Source organism: Rhineura floridana, chromosome 5 (genome assembly GCF_030035675.1).
Source record: "Rhineura floridana isolate rRhiFlo1 chromosome 5, rRhiFlo1.hap2, whole genome shotgun sequence".
Classification (NCBI taxonomy): domain Eukaryota; kingdom Metazoa; phylum Chordata; class Lepidosauria; order Squamata; family Rhineuridae; genus Rhineura; species Rhineura floridana.
The window spans coordinates 161,919,814-161,936,620 of NC_084484.1; the positions used below are offsets into that span (position 1 = coordinate 161,919,814).

General features: G+C 39.5%; 1 protein-coding gene across 6 annotated transcripts in view; it reads right to left on the reverse strand.

Annotated features, from left to right (window-relative positions):
• Positions 1-16,807, reverse strand: part of GRIA4 (glutamate ionotropic receptor AMPA type subunit 4) — a 380,787-nt gene that overhangs the window by 60,404 nt on the left and 303,576 nt on the right. For 5 of the 6 annotated variants that reach the window (XM_061628712.1, XM_061628711.1, XM_061628714.1 and 2 more), the window contains one exon: positions 4,067-4,273. In XM_061628712.1, the coding sequence (XP_061484696.1) occupies positions 4,067-4,273 (207 nt within the window). Of the gene's footprint in view, positions 1-4,066; positions 4,274-12,023; positions 15,439-16,807 lie in introns of those variants that run through there. The other variant, XM_061628717.1, reaches the window with a different exon arrangement.

The window sequence follows — 16,807 nt, forward strand, 5'->3', positions numbered from 1 at the left end:
TCCTACAGGAAATAGTATTCCCCAGCCTCATTGCCTGAGATTCCTTTGACTAGCAATCCCAGGGACTGGACTTTGGAGCTAGGCATGCAAACTAAAAGTGGGCAACTCCCTCCACGTATCTCAAAAATAAACTTCGTTTTATGAGCATACCTTGCAAATACTTGAACAAACTCAAGAGGCTTTGCCAGCACTAGCAAGGAATGCTCATTGAACACAGATGGAACAGTCCCCTCCCAGTTCTATTCTTGCCTCTGTATTATTTATTTATATAAAAATTATGCCACTTAATAAAAAATATTTAAGTGGCTTACAAAAAATCAATAAAAGCAAGATAACATTCAATAACATTTCCTACAAACTCGATAAAAACAAAATTAGATCTTACAAATAAAGCTGAGCAGTGACTCTTTGTAAAGCAGGGGGGATGTGACAACTGGTAGCAAAAAGTCTCACTACCACAAACAGGTTGGCCAGCTTGCCTGCCTGCCCACCCAACAAGCTCCAGAACGTATAATGGTGTTTCTGAGCATGGTCACAAGCATCCTTTCCTTTCGGGCTCATAGGAGTTGGCAGTTTGCTTTGCCCAGGAAAACAACCACAAATCCCATTACCTGATCCTAAAAATCCTCAGAAGTGTCATTTCAGGTTTTGCGTCAGCTGAACAGCTGAAATTTATTTATTTATTATTTGATTTACATCCCGCCCTTCCCCCCAACAGGAGCTCAGGGCGGCAAATGAAATGAAAAGCCTGTCTGTGGTAGTGTCATTGTCCTGTACCCACAATCCAGGCACGAATGGTCTGAACCTCCCTTGAATCAGGGCACACCATTTGAGTAGGGTTTTTTTTACCCCATTTTTCAAATCTTCACCCCCATCCTTAATGAAAAGCATGTGCTATTTAACTAACTTAAAATATCATGCTTATTTTTGAATTAACCTACAGGAGGCCAGGCAAGGATCCAGCCTGTACATCACTTCTCAGCACATTCCCGCTGTGCTTGAAGAGCACACCCTAACATTAATGTGACATTCCTTGCTTCGGTAGAGTTTTTTTTGCAGCCTGGTGTTCCATTGCACTTTGGACCACAGACAGGGCCATGAGCCCCAAAGAGGTTTTACAGTGCCTAGCACCTAACCACACACGTTAAACTGTTTTGAATGCATGGATCCATTAATCATAATGAGCAAGGCTCATCATCAGCAGTTTCCGTTTTGACTAAGCAATAAAGAAAATCTACATTTCCAAGAAAAAGTCATAAAATAAAGTGCTATATCTCTTGAATGACACTGCCTGTTTCAATGGCTTAATCCACCTTCTCTTTTTCTTTCTCAAAAATTCATTTGTAAGGAAGCTTACAGCAGAAAATATTTGAACTTCAATTATTTGAACTTCAGATCCTCATTCTTTGTTAGACTTTGACAGAAAATGGGCAATGACCTTTTTATTCATCATCCCGCAAACAGATAACATCCTATGCCAGAAGAATGAATATTTAACTGGACTTGACTGACTGTTTTTTGAGAACACCTGCAGAAGGTAGCTAATGGCATTCATCACTAGAAAGTGCTTTGATGAATACGTTCATCACTAAAGATTGGAGCGTTGTGCAGATAATCTTTTAGTAATCTAGATACATCAGGAAAACAGCAAGGATCCCCTAGCACTGCAGGGCATGTAGAGTGAAAATGTTTCATTTTGATTGTCCTTTGACAGAAGGATGGTACCTGCAGCAGAATTACTGGAGTCTTACAGAGTGCAGTGCAAGGATGTAGGAAATTATGTATGAAATGCAGCTATCTTTACAGTCCAAGTTTACCTTTGGCTACAGCACCATTAGTTCTGATCAATATTCCCAGGTCCACAGGACCTTCTCAGAAGTGCCACCTCAGCTACGGAATAAACTCCCCAGAAAGGACCACCTTGTCCCTTCTTTACTGTGCTAGGTGAAGACCTTTTTTCTTTACCCATGCTGTTTTACACTGTTTTTGTTGCAATGAAAAATGTGCTCTCTTTTATTGTTTTCGTTGATATTTTAAACAACATTTTGCTTGTAAGCAACCTATGGAATATTTATTGGTGGATGGCTATATAAATTTTTAAAAAAATAATAAGTAAGTTATGGGGGGGCAGGAGAGAGTGAGTAGAAAGCTCTGATATCCCCTATCATTCTCCATTAAAAATAACTATAAATATCACATCCTTCTCAGCAGGGCCGGTTCTAAAGGGCGGCCAGGTTGGGCACTGGCCCGAGGGGCCCAGAGCTACAGGAGCCCCTGAGGGGCCCTCTGCTCCCCTTCCACGATCCGTGCCCCCCATGCCCCCACTTACCTGTCAGCTGGCTTTTTAGCATTGCCCTTAATGAAGATGGCAGCCGCAGCTTCCCTAAGGTACTAAAGCCGCTGCTGCCACCTTAGTTGATGGCAGAGATGTGCGCACGTAGCATGCATGTGTGCCATCAACACAGATGGCAGCGGAGGCTTCATTCCCCTTAGGGAAACTGCGGCCACCATCTTCATTAAGGGCAATGGTAAAGACTAGACAGGTAGGGGGGCCGTGGGGGGGCCACGCACATGCACATATGCACACACGCGTGCACACACACACTGGGGGGCCAGGGCAAGCTGATGCCCAAGGGCCCCTGCATGCCTGGAGCCAGCCCTGCTTCTCAGTTACTAAACCCAGATTTTTTTGTTTTGTTTTAAAATTAAAAACAAAAGATTGTTGTTAGATTTTTTTTAAGAAACGTTTTTAAATATGTTTTGTTTTAATGTGTTTTAAAGTTTGTTTTTATGAGGTTTTAACATTTTTAGTACTTTTGTTTGCCTCCCTGGGTTCCTGCTGGGAGGAAGGGCAGGATATAAATCAAACAATAAACAAATAATAAATAAATAAACCGCACAATCCTATGCCTATTAACTCAGAAGTAATTCTTGTTGCCTTCATTAACAAGTATGTTTAAGATTTCAGACTTAGTCTACAACCCTATCCACATTTATCCAGGAATAAGATTATAGGGGGATTTACTTCAGAGAACAGGATCATGCTGCCTACCAATCTAAAATGAAAATTTGTTTCAATTAACATAAAGAAAAACAAGTTTTGGTATGGTATTGTTGACTGAGGGCTACTTCATATATGATGTTGTTTTTTCCTACACAGGCATATTCAAAAGCGTAAGGACAACCTCCACACTGGTCACTCAGTAATCAGATCAGTTCCTGAAGCATTTGCAGCCTCAACTGCAAAGTGACGGTGATAGATGAAAACTCATCTCTCTGCCTCGGAATTCCCAAGCAGCAGGGGAGGGGATCCCATCCATACAGTGCAGAGAATCTTGTACCAAGCTTTTGCAACTAAGAGAGCTTATCAGATGAAAGACCATCTTGGCCATCAGCATAATCTGCTGAAACCAGAACAGAGCATGGCTTCCATCTAGCTCATTACTGTCTACACTGACTGGCTTCAGACTGGAGTCTTTTCCAGCTCTACCTGGAGTTGCTAGGGATCGAACCTGGGATCTTTTTTTTTTTTTTTTGCAAAGCATGTCCTCTACCACTGAGCTACAGCCCTGCCTAGCAATGGGAAAGTGGGGGATGGCCAGGATAGAAAGTGCAGCCTTATCAGTCTATTTTTCTGTGAACAGTTTCATACCCCAGTAGTTCATTTGTAGTGTCAAAATGCATTTCCACATTTTCTAAGTGATTAAAAGGGAAATGTATGGGAACTTTAACATTCACTGGTTTAAATGTTCTGAGAAATGATCCATCAACAGGGGAATTGTTTTAATGTCCCTTCCAGGATGGAAATGCAATTTTCTTTCCAAGTGAAGCGTTTCTTGGACATACATGCACAGTTTACAAAAGAGGTTCTGGCATGCCCTCTGCATGCCCATTATAGCTTGAAGGTAATATTTAGATTACTCATCAGGGACTGTCAACATTCATAAGTGAATGTGGAGATTTGCCAACAAAGTTGGACTTTTGCTGTAATGTATATAATCCTACATGGCAACTACACGTATGAGAGGTTGAAGCTAAAGCCAGCATCAAAAATAGATATGCTTACCCCATACACCAGCTCTCCCACCATCCCATTCCAGATTTTTGTGTTTGGATCCCTTGCTCCATATTTTCCATCAGGAACAATAGCAATTTTGTACTTGATGCCAATGTGCTTTGCAATTTCTGATGCCAGGTCTACACAGTAGCCTTCATACTTGTCATTCCCTTCAAACAGTTCTCTGTTTTTTTTCCACATAACATATGGGGCTTCCTACAAAGAGAGAATGAGAACTGTAAAAGATAGACATATAGCATAGCCTGTCCAAAGGAGCATGCCATTTATCACAGTTTGTGTCATACATCAGATATTAGAATCAGATATTATTGAACAAATACTCATCACAAAATAGAAAATGAGATCCACAAGAAACCAAAAGCAGCATATATATGATTTGCAACATATGACCTACAATTATTCAGCTGAAATCCAAACCTGCTATTAGAAATTTTATCAACGGGTATGTAATAAGAATGATGAAATAAATGGGCCATATTAGTTATAAATATGGTTGTCAAGCAACACATTTTTATTTTAGCATCTCCATTTAATAGAATAACTTATCCTCAAATGATTTTACAAAAACTTGAATATAGGTGCCTTTTGGAGATATTGAAGGAAGTATCAAGTGCTCCTTACAATTCAATAAGCAAAAAATAGCACTCACTGGGTTAGATCCAGATAGGTCATTCCATGAGTGGAAGGGCTCCTTCTGTTCACAGAAGGCACCGAGATCCAGCAGAGGTTCCCCCACCCCACCCCACCTTATGTCAAATGCTGCTCTGGAGGATCACCCAACCTCCCGTAGCAGCTTTTCAGAAAGCAAGGAGGATGGAGGGAAGGACAAAAATAGCCTCCTTTTCCCCTTCCTCCTGCCTAAGCAGAACTCTGCTATGTGCATCTCTGGATCCAACCCACCATTAGAAGGGAAGTTTAATTTTTTTTATTTTTATTCCCTACAGCATTAACATAATCAGAACTTAAAGCAAACTAAAAAGTGTAAATAAGCATACTATTAGTTCACAACCCTATTGGTCAACATTTGTTGTTGTTATGTGCCTTCAAGTCGATTACGATTTATGCCGATAATTAGCTCATGCCAATTAATCAACTATACTTTAGCTAATTAATGTACAGATTTAAATTGTGCAGTCCTCTCAGTAAGTGAATTATAAGGGAAAATGTAACCAAAAGACAGAAATTCCGTGTATCTGGAGATTCATATTCTATTCCTTAGAGATTCAGAATTCTGTTCTTTCTCATATAGTTTAACTAGCTGTAATTAATCTTCAAAAGAAACAAGCCCAGCCATAATAGTACTTATTTCCCCCAAGCATCTCATTTCTTTTTTTAAAATGTTTTTAATGCTTTTTTGTTTTAATGTATTTTAAGATCTGTTTTTGTGATGTTTTAAATTGTTTTTAGCGCTTTGCCGCCCTGGGCTCCTGCTGGGAGGAAGAGCGGGATACCAATTAAATAATAAATAAATAAATTTCTCTACCCAAGCTGTATTTTTCCTTGCTGTAATTTAGCAGAAATCTCAAATATGGTTGTGAGATCATTTCTCCTTCCCCACATGCAGACAATGGGCAGTTCCCAAAGAGTTTAAGCAGTATCCAAACACCATGCAGAGACATTCTATTTGAATAGGACAATGTAGCCTGAACATTGTCTTTTATCAAGTCAGGCCATTGGACCATTTAGCCCAGTAGTGCCTACTCATCCTGTGTTCTCAGGCTCCGCTATTAAGATATTTGTTCAAAGAGTATGTTGCATGTTGAATGTGGGACTTTCTGAATGCAAAGAATGTGCTCTAACACAATTGTGGCTCCTTTGCACCCCGCAAAAAAACACAGAAAATTCACGGCAACCATTATGGAGAAACACAGAAATGTTTGGGGAAGAAAGTATTTAATCTATCTGAACATTCTTCATTTTAATTTTGACATCATGTCAATGTCTTTTCTTTATGATTTATCCAAATACGCTATGCAGCAGCATCCTCTGTATTACCTGAGTTATCAATTCAAATATATTTAGCATTTCATAAGAAAAGGGATGTTTAGCAGTGCCACATCAATTTCATCTGATGACCAGAGCCAATAGTTACCTCATAATGGCACATCAGTTTTTCTCATCTACTCTTTTTGGTAGAACAGTGGCAACAGTTGGCAAATGTTGCATCTTTAAAGGATAAGCATAGTAGCCCTCTGCCCCACTCACTTTACAGATTTTGTGTCATGTCTAAATAGATTATGCAACAATACACAGAGAAAATGTCAATGAGTTAGATTTTACTGGGGTTGCGACGCTAGAAAGCAAGAGAACACTCATTATCCCTTTAACAAAAAATGATAAATGGGGTCTCAAGGTTAATAATGGTACCAGGAATGGGTAAACCAGGTAATATTTGCAGTTTGGAGCACAACACTATCAATGATGGTAGTTTTCATGTATTCTTGTGGCACCTGGAGTTCTTTAGAAGCTTATTATGGGATCCTCAATGAGAAATAGCCTGTTCCTTGAAAGACAGCTTTCTCTCTTACCAATTTTCTTCTGCAAAGTCCTGATGCGGTGGAGTGTTAGGCATGTTCTACAGCACATTCTCAGTTCACCCACAGTGATTGACAGGTCCCATTGGAATAGCTGGGTGAACCAGTGGTGTGCCCTAGAACATGGTTTAGAAATCCCCTGCCACATGCAGAGTTTCCTTGGCAGAGAAACCAATATGGGAAGTGTTCCTTGAAGGCAGAAAGTTTTAGGACCACTGACCTAGATGAACAGCCAAAACATTGATATGGCCAGGAGTTTGACAAAACAGGGACATTCTTTCATTGTCATTGAGTCACACTAATATGGATCCATCTGGTGGTCACACACTACATGTTTAGAAGATTATTCAGATTTGGATAACCAATGCTCACAGAAAATGACAGTTCTTGTGTATGATGTACCTTAGAACTTGCTTCATGGTGTGTTCTATGTGTTCAACTTCTGCCATTTGAAACAAAAAAACAGCATTGCCAGTTGGAATTACCAAGTGCTCCCCTCCACAGGTGGGAGGTGGTGAAATGGTTCAGTCCATTCCACCACCTCCCACCTCATTTGCTGCTCATTCCCCTACATGTGTATACCAGCCTTTATTTATGGAGCTTTGAAATCTGCTTTTGACACCTTTGCAACAGCAACTATCTGGACCAGGCTTTCCCAACCAGTGTGCCTCCAGATGCTGTTGGACCACAACTCCCATCAGCCTCAGCCAGCATTACCAATGGCCAGGACAGATGGGAACCGTGGTCCAACAACATCTGGAGGCACACTGGTTGGGAAAGGCTGATCTGGACACTAAAACCAGCTGCATGATCAAATATAAAAAACTCCAAAATCAAAAAGAAACCATGCACCACAGCAAAATGGGTGAAATTCTTAATAAATGATATAATGTAATGATATCAGATAATGTATTTATCCTGTGGGCCAAATTACAGTTGTAGGATTAAGAGCTGTGATATCTGAAACATTTATAGAAATACAGCAGACAGCTGTTACAATGGTGCCTTGCAAGATGTAGTATTCTGCACACCCAGGGCGCTTAAATATTTTATTTATTTATTTTATTGAATCTATTAGTCGCCCATCTGGCTGGCTGTCCAATCACTCTGGGCGACGTACAAAATAGGCATACAATACCTAGACATTAAAAAACTAAAAACAATGAAGATAAAATCTAGCCAACCCCAAAAGCCTGCCTGAAGAGCCAGGTCTTCAAGGCCTGGCAGAAACTCATCATGGAAGGGGCATGGCGGAGATCATTTGCTTGGGAGTGGTTTAGTTTTCCAGGATGTATCCATATATATTTCTTTTGTCCTGCTGTTGCCTCTTGTTAAACAAGTTTTGAAACAATTAGGGATGGTGTAGAATATTCGCAAAATTGGATTTAGTATTGAATTTTGGGACAATCCACAAGTGTGTCTCATCGTCGAACAGGCTCCCACTCTTTGTGTGCATTCGCGGCCGTTAGCAACATCATATTTTTTTTTAATCCATAATTATTTGCATAATTATTTTTGTAATCTGCTGCTGCTGTATGCATTATATAAATATACAACAGCATAAGAAATAATGGAGAAAATTACGTAATTTTTCAGAAAAAATAAACAAACAAAACAGGAGAATCAGGAATTGCGATAACTAGTGGAACACAATTTATAGAGAATAGGAATTGGCAGCCCATTTGACAAATTGAAAAATGGAATGGAATCAAAGAGCGAACCCCATCTCTAGAAACAATACAAAAACCTGTAAAACCTGTTGACCAGAGGCAAAGGAAGGGTAAATATATACACCAGAAGCAACAATAATACGTTGTGTGGAGGGATCCAACAAGCAATGGTCTTCATAGCAGAGCCTGGAAAAGTTACTTTTTTGAACTACAACTCCCATCAGCCCAATCCAGTAGCCATGCTGGCTGGGGCTGATGGGAGTTGTAGTTCAAAAAAGTAACTTTTCCAAGCTCTGCTTCATAGCCATCACTATTTGAAAAAGCTAGATTGTTTGTGTGTGATGGATGCATAGTCCATTATTGTGGGCTCCATTTCTGCTTTTACTACTGCCACACGATGACTACAAAACTAAAAATGTATCAGGAAGCTATCCGCCTACCATTTGGCCTGATTTAGTTTCTAAGTACAATAAGATTAGAGCACTGGATCAGGTTTATGAACTATAATTCCATAGAAAAATCCACATTTCAAATGATTAGTAACAAAGTATGAACATATATAGTCAAAGTGGTACAAGCTTACTTAGAGAAAACTAGTTGTAACAATGGTTAACAGTTAAAAATACAACTTGAATGTTTGCAACAATAGATTTATCAGCGTGGAGATATCCTTCACAATCCTGCTAGTACACAGCTTAGAACTAGGTAATGTTATAAAAATGGTCACAATTAAAAAAAAGAAAAGAAAGGGCACACATATCATCTATTGTTAATTTATAATGAGAAAATTAATTTTGTATTTCCCAGACCTGCAAAGCATATGTTAGAGTATGGAAAAAGACATTTGTCAGAGGTTTAAAGCTCAGTCTTGCAAACAATAATAATTATTAGCCTTTTTTTAAAAAAAATAACCAGCTTGTCTATGAATGCCCATGACAGTCCTTTGTGGCTTGAGAGAAAATAAGCACTAACCTTACTAATGGTTCCCTATCTGGTTCCCAGTAAGTGGCACTGAGCCGTCAAAAGCAGCCAGGTAAGTGGCAACTTAGAATACCGGTAAAGCTATATATGTGATAGCTTCATTGTTGTCATACATATTATAATGGAACATTCTATAGAATTCAATAGGAAGGCAACTTACGCCTCTGCACCTCTAGTCTTTACTTATGTCTGGGAAATATGGAAGAACCAAGTTCTCCTCACCTTTTCTGCTAAATGCTGTAGAGTCTTAAACCATTCACCTCTCAAGACCTGAAACTGAACTGGTTACAACCAATTTTCCTTGTCACCTCAGTTGTCTGGGTATCTACGTAGCCCCTGCCTGATTAGCTTCTCCTGCCTTCACCTTCCCGAGCTTGCAAGGCCCAATTCTGAAGGGGCTCTCACACACCTTGAAATTCTAACTGAAGTTTTTTTGGCTACAGTTTATGATCAGTGGAGTTCAGTTCCAGCCTCTGCAACTTATATAGTGAAGCTGAGGTAATTAAAAACAAAAGCATATTTCGTCCATGTCAATAAAACAAAAGTGAAGTTGTAGTTTGGGGGATATCATCAAATCAGCTTCTTAAATAACTTTGGTAGATGTGTTTCTGCAAACAATGAAATAGTGGACACAATCAATCCATACAGCATTTCTCTCCAGTACTATACTGTATTTCTGAGCTGAGGGAAAGAGGCACGGTAGTCCTTTATCATTTATTTCTAACTGACTTGAGTCACAGCCCACCACACAGTATGGTGAGTGGAAGGGCAGGGGAACAAAGGGTCATTGTGTAAACATAAATGACTGCAATATTTGATCCACTAATCAGTTAGATAAATCATTGAAATATATTTTATTTGCTTAAAGCGGTCCCTCTAATTTTCAGGGCAGATTTTTTTCTTTTTTAAAAAATTAATTAATTAATTAGATTTATATCCTGCCCTATAAAAAGGTGGTTGTGAGATACCATTTAAGACTGTGGCTTTTTATCCCACATCACACAAGAGGCATTTCCTCCCAGGTGAAAATAAGTACCTTTTTAAGATGATGTCTGCTGCCCACTTTTGTTTCGTTAAATACCTGTATTTCTTGGTTGGCTCTAGAGTTTTCCAGACTCCTTGCAAAGAGATGTGATGTCCCCCTAACCCAACTTAGCTCTCCTTTACCACCTTTCCCAGCTTGAGGTCCTTGGTGTTCTTCATCCAGGACCTCTCCCCACACTCCCCTTCAGCATTCAGGAGAACTGAAAAAACATGGCTGCCTCCATGTAAAAATCTGGGGCTGCCAGGTTTTTTTGTTGTGACAGCAATAGAACGTCATCAACCCATTCCTTCTAGGGGAACTTGCTTTATTGTAATTCAAAGAGTGCAGCAGAAAGGAATCCACATGATACCCACTCCGAGTTGTGGCAGCTCTATGACATATTTGAGAGATTTTAAAAAAGGACTTTTAAAAAAAAGGACAGAGGCAGCACTGCAGGCCCCTTAAAACCACATGTAAACTGCAGACTTAGTCCCATCTGCATGTAGAACTGGGGTGGAGCAGGCTTCAGTGGGCCCATCCATCCTTATTATCAAAGTGGTTTTGATTCCGCAAATGTGAACTTGTTCATTTTAAAACCTGATTGCAGTGTGATAGCTAAATGCTGCAGCACTGTGTTCCTGCTATTTTGAAGATAATAACAGCTTATTAAATGTTCTAAAAACAACACAAAATTGTCTGATCCAACTAAAGCACTCTCAGGTCCCATTAATTTCAGTAGTAGGAATTTAAACAAAATATTAATTTCCCCATTTGAATCAGTAGTGCTTAAAATTGTTTAACTTTGGCAATTTTGTATATGTTTTTTCAATATACTTTTCTTCGTAACCATTGTTTTTATTCATATGCAAATATAACCAATTAGTTAAAATATAGCACTATCGCAGCACAATTCTATACATATTTACTGGGAAGTTCATCCCACTATATTCTATGGAATGTGTTCCCTAGTAAGTGTGTTTATGATTACAGCCTTACTGAGCAATTGCATACATATTTCATAAGAACGTTCTGGATCAGTCCAATGGTCCATCTAGTCCAGCATCTTGTTCTCAGAGTTGCCAACCAGATGCCTGTGGGAATCCTGAAAGCAGGACCAAAAGCTTCTCCTCAGAAGTAAGCCCCACTGAATTCAATGGGACTTACTCCCAGGTGGAATGCAAAACCCACTTATCTGGGAGTAAGCCCATTAAATTTAATGGGATTTACTTCTGAACAGGCACGTATAGGAATGTACTGTAAATCAACTAAGAGTTCTTTAACCAGGCAACACCCCTAAAACACTGTACTAGCAGATCTTGTGGGAGCAGCAGGTAAATGCACCTAGATAAGTGTTTCTGTATGTTACGCAGGAGAGAGAAATAATCTGGAATCTTGTTCATAATATGTCTCTATAATATCCCCAATTTGGTGCTGTCCAGATGTTTTGAACTACAACTTCCATCTGCTCAAGCCAGCATGGCCAGTTAGGGATAATGGGAATTGTAGTGCAAAACATCTGGATGAAATCTGGGAAAGGCTGACATGTACTTCCAAGAACAGATTTGTCTGTATATATTCTGTGGTGTTGTGGTCTGTTAGGAACCCTTTTAGGGAATATCAAGGAATGCCTCTGGGGTCATACTATTGTATAATTTACTTGTTGCTTCAGATCTACACAATTCATACTATAGTGAAGTTCATTCAAGAATTAATTCATACTTTTACCCTTCCCTCTTTAGACTTTATTGTTTAAGAACAGTGCAGGTGATCTAGTTCTCTACATCAGTAAAATAATTCTTTTGCTACACAAATGTTAATGAAAGTATTATCTCCAAGGTCTCTATTTTTATATCTGTTTAAAACAACACTAACAGTAATTTCACACTAAGTCAAAACAAGAAACTAATCACATTTACTATACAACCAAAGAACATACTGCTTTGTAAAAGTAGAAAATGTGATACATGCTCATTTGAACAGTGCTAATTAATTTCACTGATATCCTGTGTCTATGAATGAAATAGCATTACATCAAATGGAACATATGAAACAAGAGGACAATAAGCAAATTGCCAAATGCTTTATTAAAGCATGCCATGCGGGAAAGACTTACTAATAGATAGCCATTTTCCAAAAACTGAAAAGCCGGGCATCACTGATCCCAGGAATTATTCAATTAAATGTAGAAATTGACCTGAATTCAGTTTCAAAGCAGCCCAAATTCCATTATTCAGAGGCACTGAATTATCTTTCCTTTAGTATGAAGAGGTCAGTGAATGGGTCACACGTTACTCAATGAAATATTTTTCATTTGGTTGTGTTACAGAAAAAAAGCACATTCACAAGATTCTGTATGTTTAAGTGGTTGAAAAGAGTGACAATGCTGTTGTTGCAGGTCACTGCTTGTCTTCAAAGTTAAGCACTGATAGTCTTGCCTAAGTATTGAAACTTTGCAAAGCTCATTGCATATAATTAGTTGGGTCTTGAATGCAGCCATGCTTATTGAACACAACTAGGACACAGTGAACTCTTCTTATACCAGATGCTTTGGTGTGAAGCCATTTATGGGAATGGGGTAAGATTCAACTGCAGCTGCAATCTGGGACAGTAACCTGGAATTTTATATGGGACTGAATCATTGCTGGACTAAAAGTACATGCAAGACAAGGGTTAATTTGGCCCAGAGATATCGCTAGGCCCTGTTGGCCTCACATAATCCAAAGCATCTAGGGTAAGAAGTTGAAAACATCAACCCTATGTTGCATGGGAAGCCTCTGTGCTTGTGAGGCCAAGTGTAGCCTACAGATCTCAACGGATCGTACAAGACTTTGCCTCACAGGCCAACAGGCCCCCAGTGCAGCAAGGAATGACACCAGTGCACTGATGAACTTTAGGGCTTGAGGCATGCAGAAAAGCCGAGCAGCACTAGGCATCTGTGCACACATTCTAATTGCAGAATCCATGCTGGATTGCACAATCCACTTTGGAGTTTCGGTGGAGCAGAATGAATCTGTTCCATACTCTGCTGGACCCTTTCACCAAGGAATCTGTTGCTTTGTTCTTTATATGGGTATATTCATGTGGCCCGTATTATTCTTACATGACATGATTTTTGTGAGTCAGCAACTGGATGGGAATATTCACATCCCTGAATCTTGGTTTTTGTAGCCAACATATTGTAGCAATCCAAAAATCCATGGTTTTCTGAAGCCCATTCTGTATGTTACAATGAGATGTATGGGTGCTTCTGATCTGTTTCTTCCACTAACATGGCTAGAGAAGAAACAGCATGTTAGCATTTCCTTTACCACAGCCCATAAACCATATCAGGAACATGGAAATACTGCTGCAGGATGGGGAACCTGTGATGCTCCAGTTGGGGCTACAACTCGCATCATCATTGACCTTTGGTCATGTTGGCTGCTGCTGCTGGGAGTTGGAGTCCAATAAGAACTAGAGGGCCATAGGTTAGCCACCCCTGTAGTACTGTGATAACCTCATGCAATGTTTTGTGGGGGTTTTTTCATTACAAGTTATGTGTGAAGAGGTGCAATTTAACAACATGCAACTATAATGTATGTAGGGGTCACCCCGATTTAATATATGGAGCTACAAACAGGCCAAAGTTTAAGGATGGACTTTTCAGTTTTATGTTTACTAAATACAAATAGGATTGATTTTTTATCATTTGTAGAAATACCCTTAGGCTAGAATCCTATTCCCACTTAGCTGGGAGTAAGCCCCACTGAACTTAGTGAGCCTTACTTCTGAGTAGACTTGCATAGGATTGTTAATGTTTTATGGTTAGAAAATGTCTATCAAACTTAATAATAAAAATCTGGCTGCATAAACACATGTGATATACACAGAGATCTCTGTATATTTTGTGGTCCAGGATACAGTTGCTCTCAATTCACATGCAGTGGACAATATGCACTGGTCTTAATTGTTTAAGCACCATCACATACGAATCTAAATGTAGGCCTGGTGTAGACATGAGTAGAATTACTTGGGGCTATTGTTGCCCCCTTAGCAAGCTGAAGGTCTTTGGGTATGTGAGGCACATGTAAATGTTATCCATCTTCCATGTTATCTCTGTAAAAGATTGGATCCAAACGTTCATTTCTCCAAAAGAAGGAGGCTTCCTCTAATGGAATGAGTCATTTCATCAGGTGAAGGAATCTTTATGCTGGAGGAAGACATTTTTTGTCATAGGAAGCTCCTTTGGATCATAGAAGGCAAACTTACATATTCAGAACCTGCTAGAAAGCAGCAAGTCCCAGCTCTGTTCTGAAAATGTTTCTGCCCTGGCAGAGTTTGTGGTTCTGGCCTGGATTATATGTAGGGGAGAACTCTGTACCATCCCTCATTTGGTATATGGCAATGGAAAGCATTGTGCCTGACACTACTCCACATAAATGGCTCATTACAAGTTGAGAACCACTGGAGAAGTAAATTTCACCTGCACCTGAAGTTCATCCCTAGCACAATCAAAGGGGGACAGATTTAAAATTTATTAAGACTCTTTTTTCTATTGTATAGTTTTGTTTAACTCTGAAATGGCATGCTATAGGAGACCTTGGCATGCTACATAAAATTCATTCAGATCCTTGGTTTGGAAAATGAAAATACCAGTCCTAGGACTGGTTGAGTTCTTTTGCAGAGAACATTTATTATGCACATCAAAACGCTTCACTGCAAACAAGACAGACATTTTAAACAGCTTCCCCCCTTGCATCCTGCTTCTTTTACTTTTTTCTTTTTGCAAGCACCACTTAGTGCTCCTAAACTTGGAAGTATTTTACAAAAATTTACACTGTACATGTATGAAAGCCTCAATTTAAAGACTGGTGTGAAATTTCAACTGAGAGAGCCTTGAAATCCCCATCATTTTCTTCATAGCTTGGCCAAGTCGAAGATTGAATGCCATCTGTTTTAGGCATTTCAGAATAGTCACAGAGGGTTTTTTTTTTCTTGATGGTTGAGAGCCTGGTCATCCAGTCTGAGGATCAGAAATCCATATGGAAAAATACAGCTCAATGCTACTATAGTGGAGGTTAATGCTTGAGCCTCAGTTAGGAATGTTCACAGCAGCGTGGGAACTCTTTTCTTCCTTGATCAATTTCTTAAAATAGGATTCTTCATCAGAGGCTGAAAAGAGGAGGACTGTACTGAAGTATGATTTTTCCATTACTGTGTCTTTTTTTTTCAAAGGAAAAAGATACATTTTTATAAGTCCCATGCAAAAAAGAATTATGCAAATAGGTTAGGTTTACACTCATTATTTCAGTAAAGAATGTTAGTTCTTTCCATCCTAGAATGGCAATCCTTAACAGGTGATTTGTCAGGATGGCAATGAATGCGTCACCATATTAAATTACACAAACAATGCAATAGCTAATTGTGCACAGAAATCCAGTCCCATGCTTTACCTTGGCTAATTTGGAGTTCATCAGCAATTTAGGGGGGGGGGAAAGTTAAAAACAAAAGACTGGTTAAGGAAGACCAACACCATGTAAAATACTCCACATTGCTCAAAACCTCATCCAAAATGGTTGGGGAGCATAACCCCAAATTTCTGCTAATGAGATATGTGAAAAGGGCAGTGAACCAAGTTAAAAAAAATTAAAAACTACTCAGGTAAAGGTCATCCTTTGCCAGTTTGCTTTGACACACATCACATTTAAAGGGCATGTCTAACTTCAGAAGAAACAAAAATATGTTTAGCTATTCCCTTCAAGAGGTACAGCTCCTTCTGAAAGAAGCAATTCTGAGATCTGTAGATTTCCTATTTCTTTTCATGATAGAAACCCAAGGTGGCTTACATATGGTTCCCAGGTAGTCTCCCATCCAGGCTCTGACCAGACCTGACCCTGGGAGCTGGCCTTATGTGCCTTCAGACCATAGCCTTTTATTGCTGACAGTTGCGAATTAATGTTTACGTTTTGCTTATTTCCTTTTTCAAATGGAAGATTTGGTGATAACAATAACAATGAATAATAAACATTGTGGCCATGGTCCATCCAAAGTTCAACACTTCTTAATGTCCCATTGATTATAAAGTGAGAATTACAAAGCAATTTTAAGGTGGAGATTCCATGGCAGAGGAACCTGTCAGTTCCTATGCCTTGCCAGCTTATTCTGGTCAGGCAAAAAGAGGTGTGTGTGTGTGTGAGTGAGTGAGTGAGTGGGAGGGAGGGAGAGAGAGAGAGAGAGAGAGCACTTTCCCCATAAAAATATTCCTTCCCACTGACACTAATGGGAGAGAAAACATGCCAACTCCAAGGCTGATGTAATTTTTGGGCCTTTTGCTGTATGTGTCAGGGAATGAGGGAACTTTGTATATGGTGGATCCAAGACTTTCTCTGACAGATTCGACGTGCTACTGGAATGCCCTGTTTTCAGGTCCACTGCCCATAGGGCACCACTGGTGGTATAATGACACTGGTGGACCTTTCTATCAGCATACTGGGAAGGCACACGCCAGTGGAGATGGATGTTCATAGCATCCAAGAGCCCC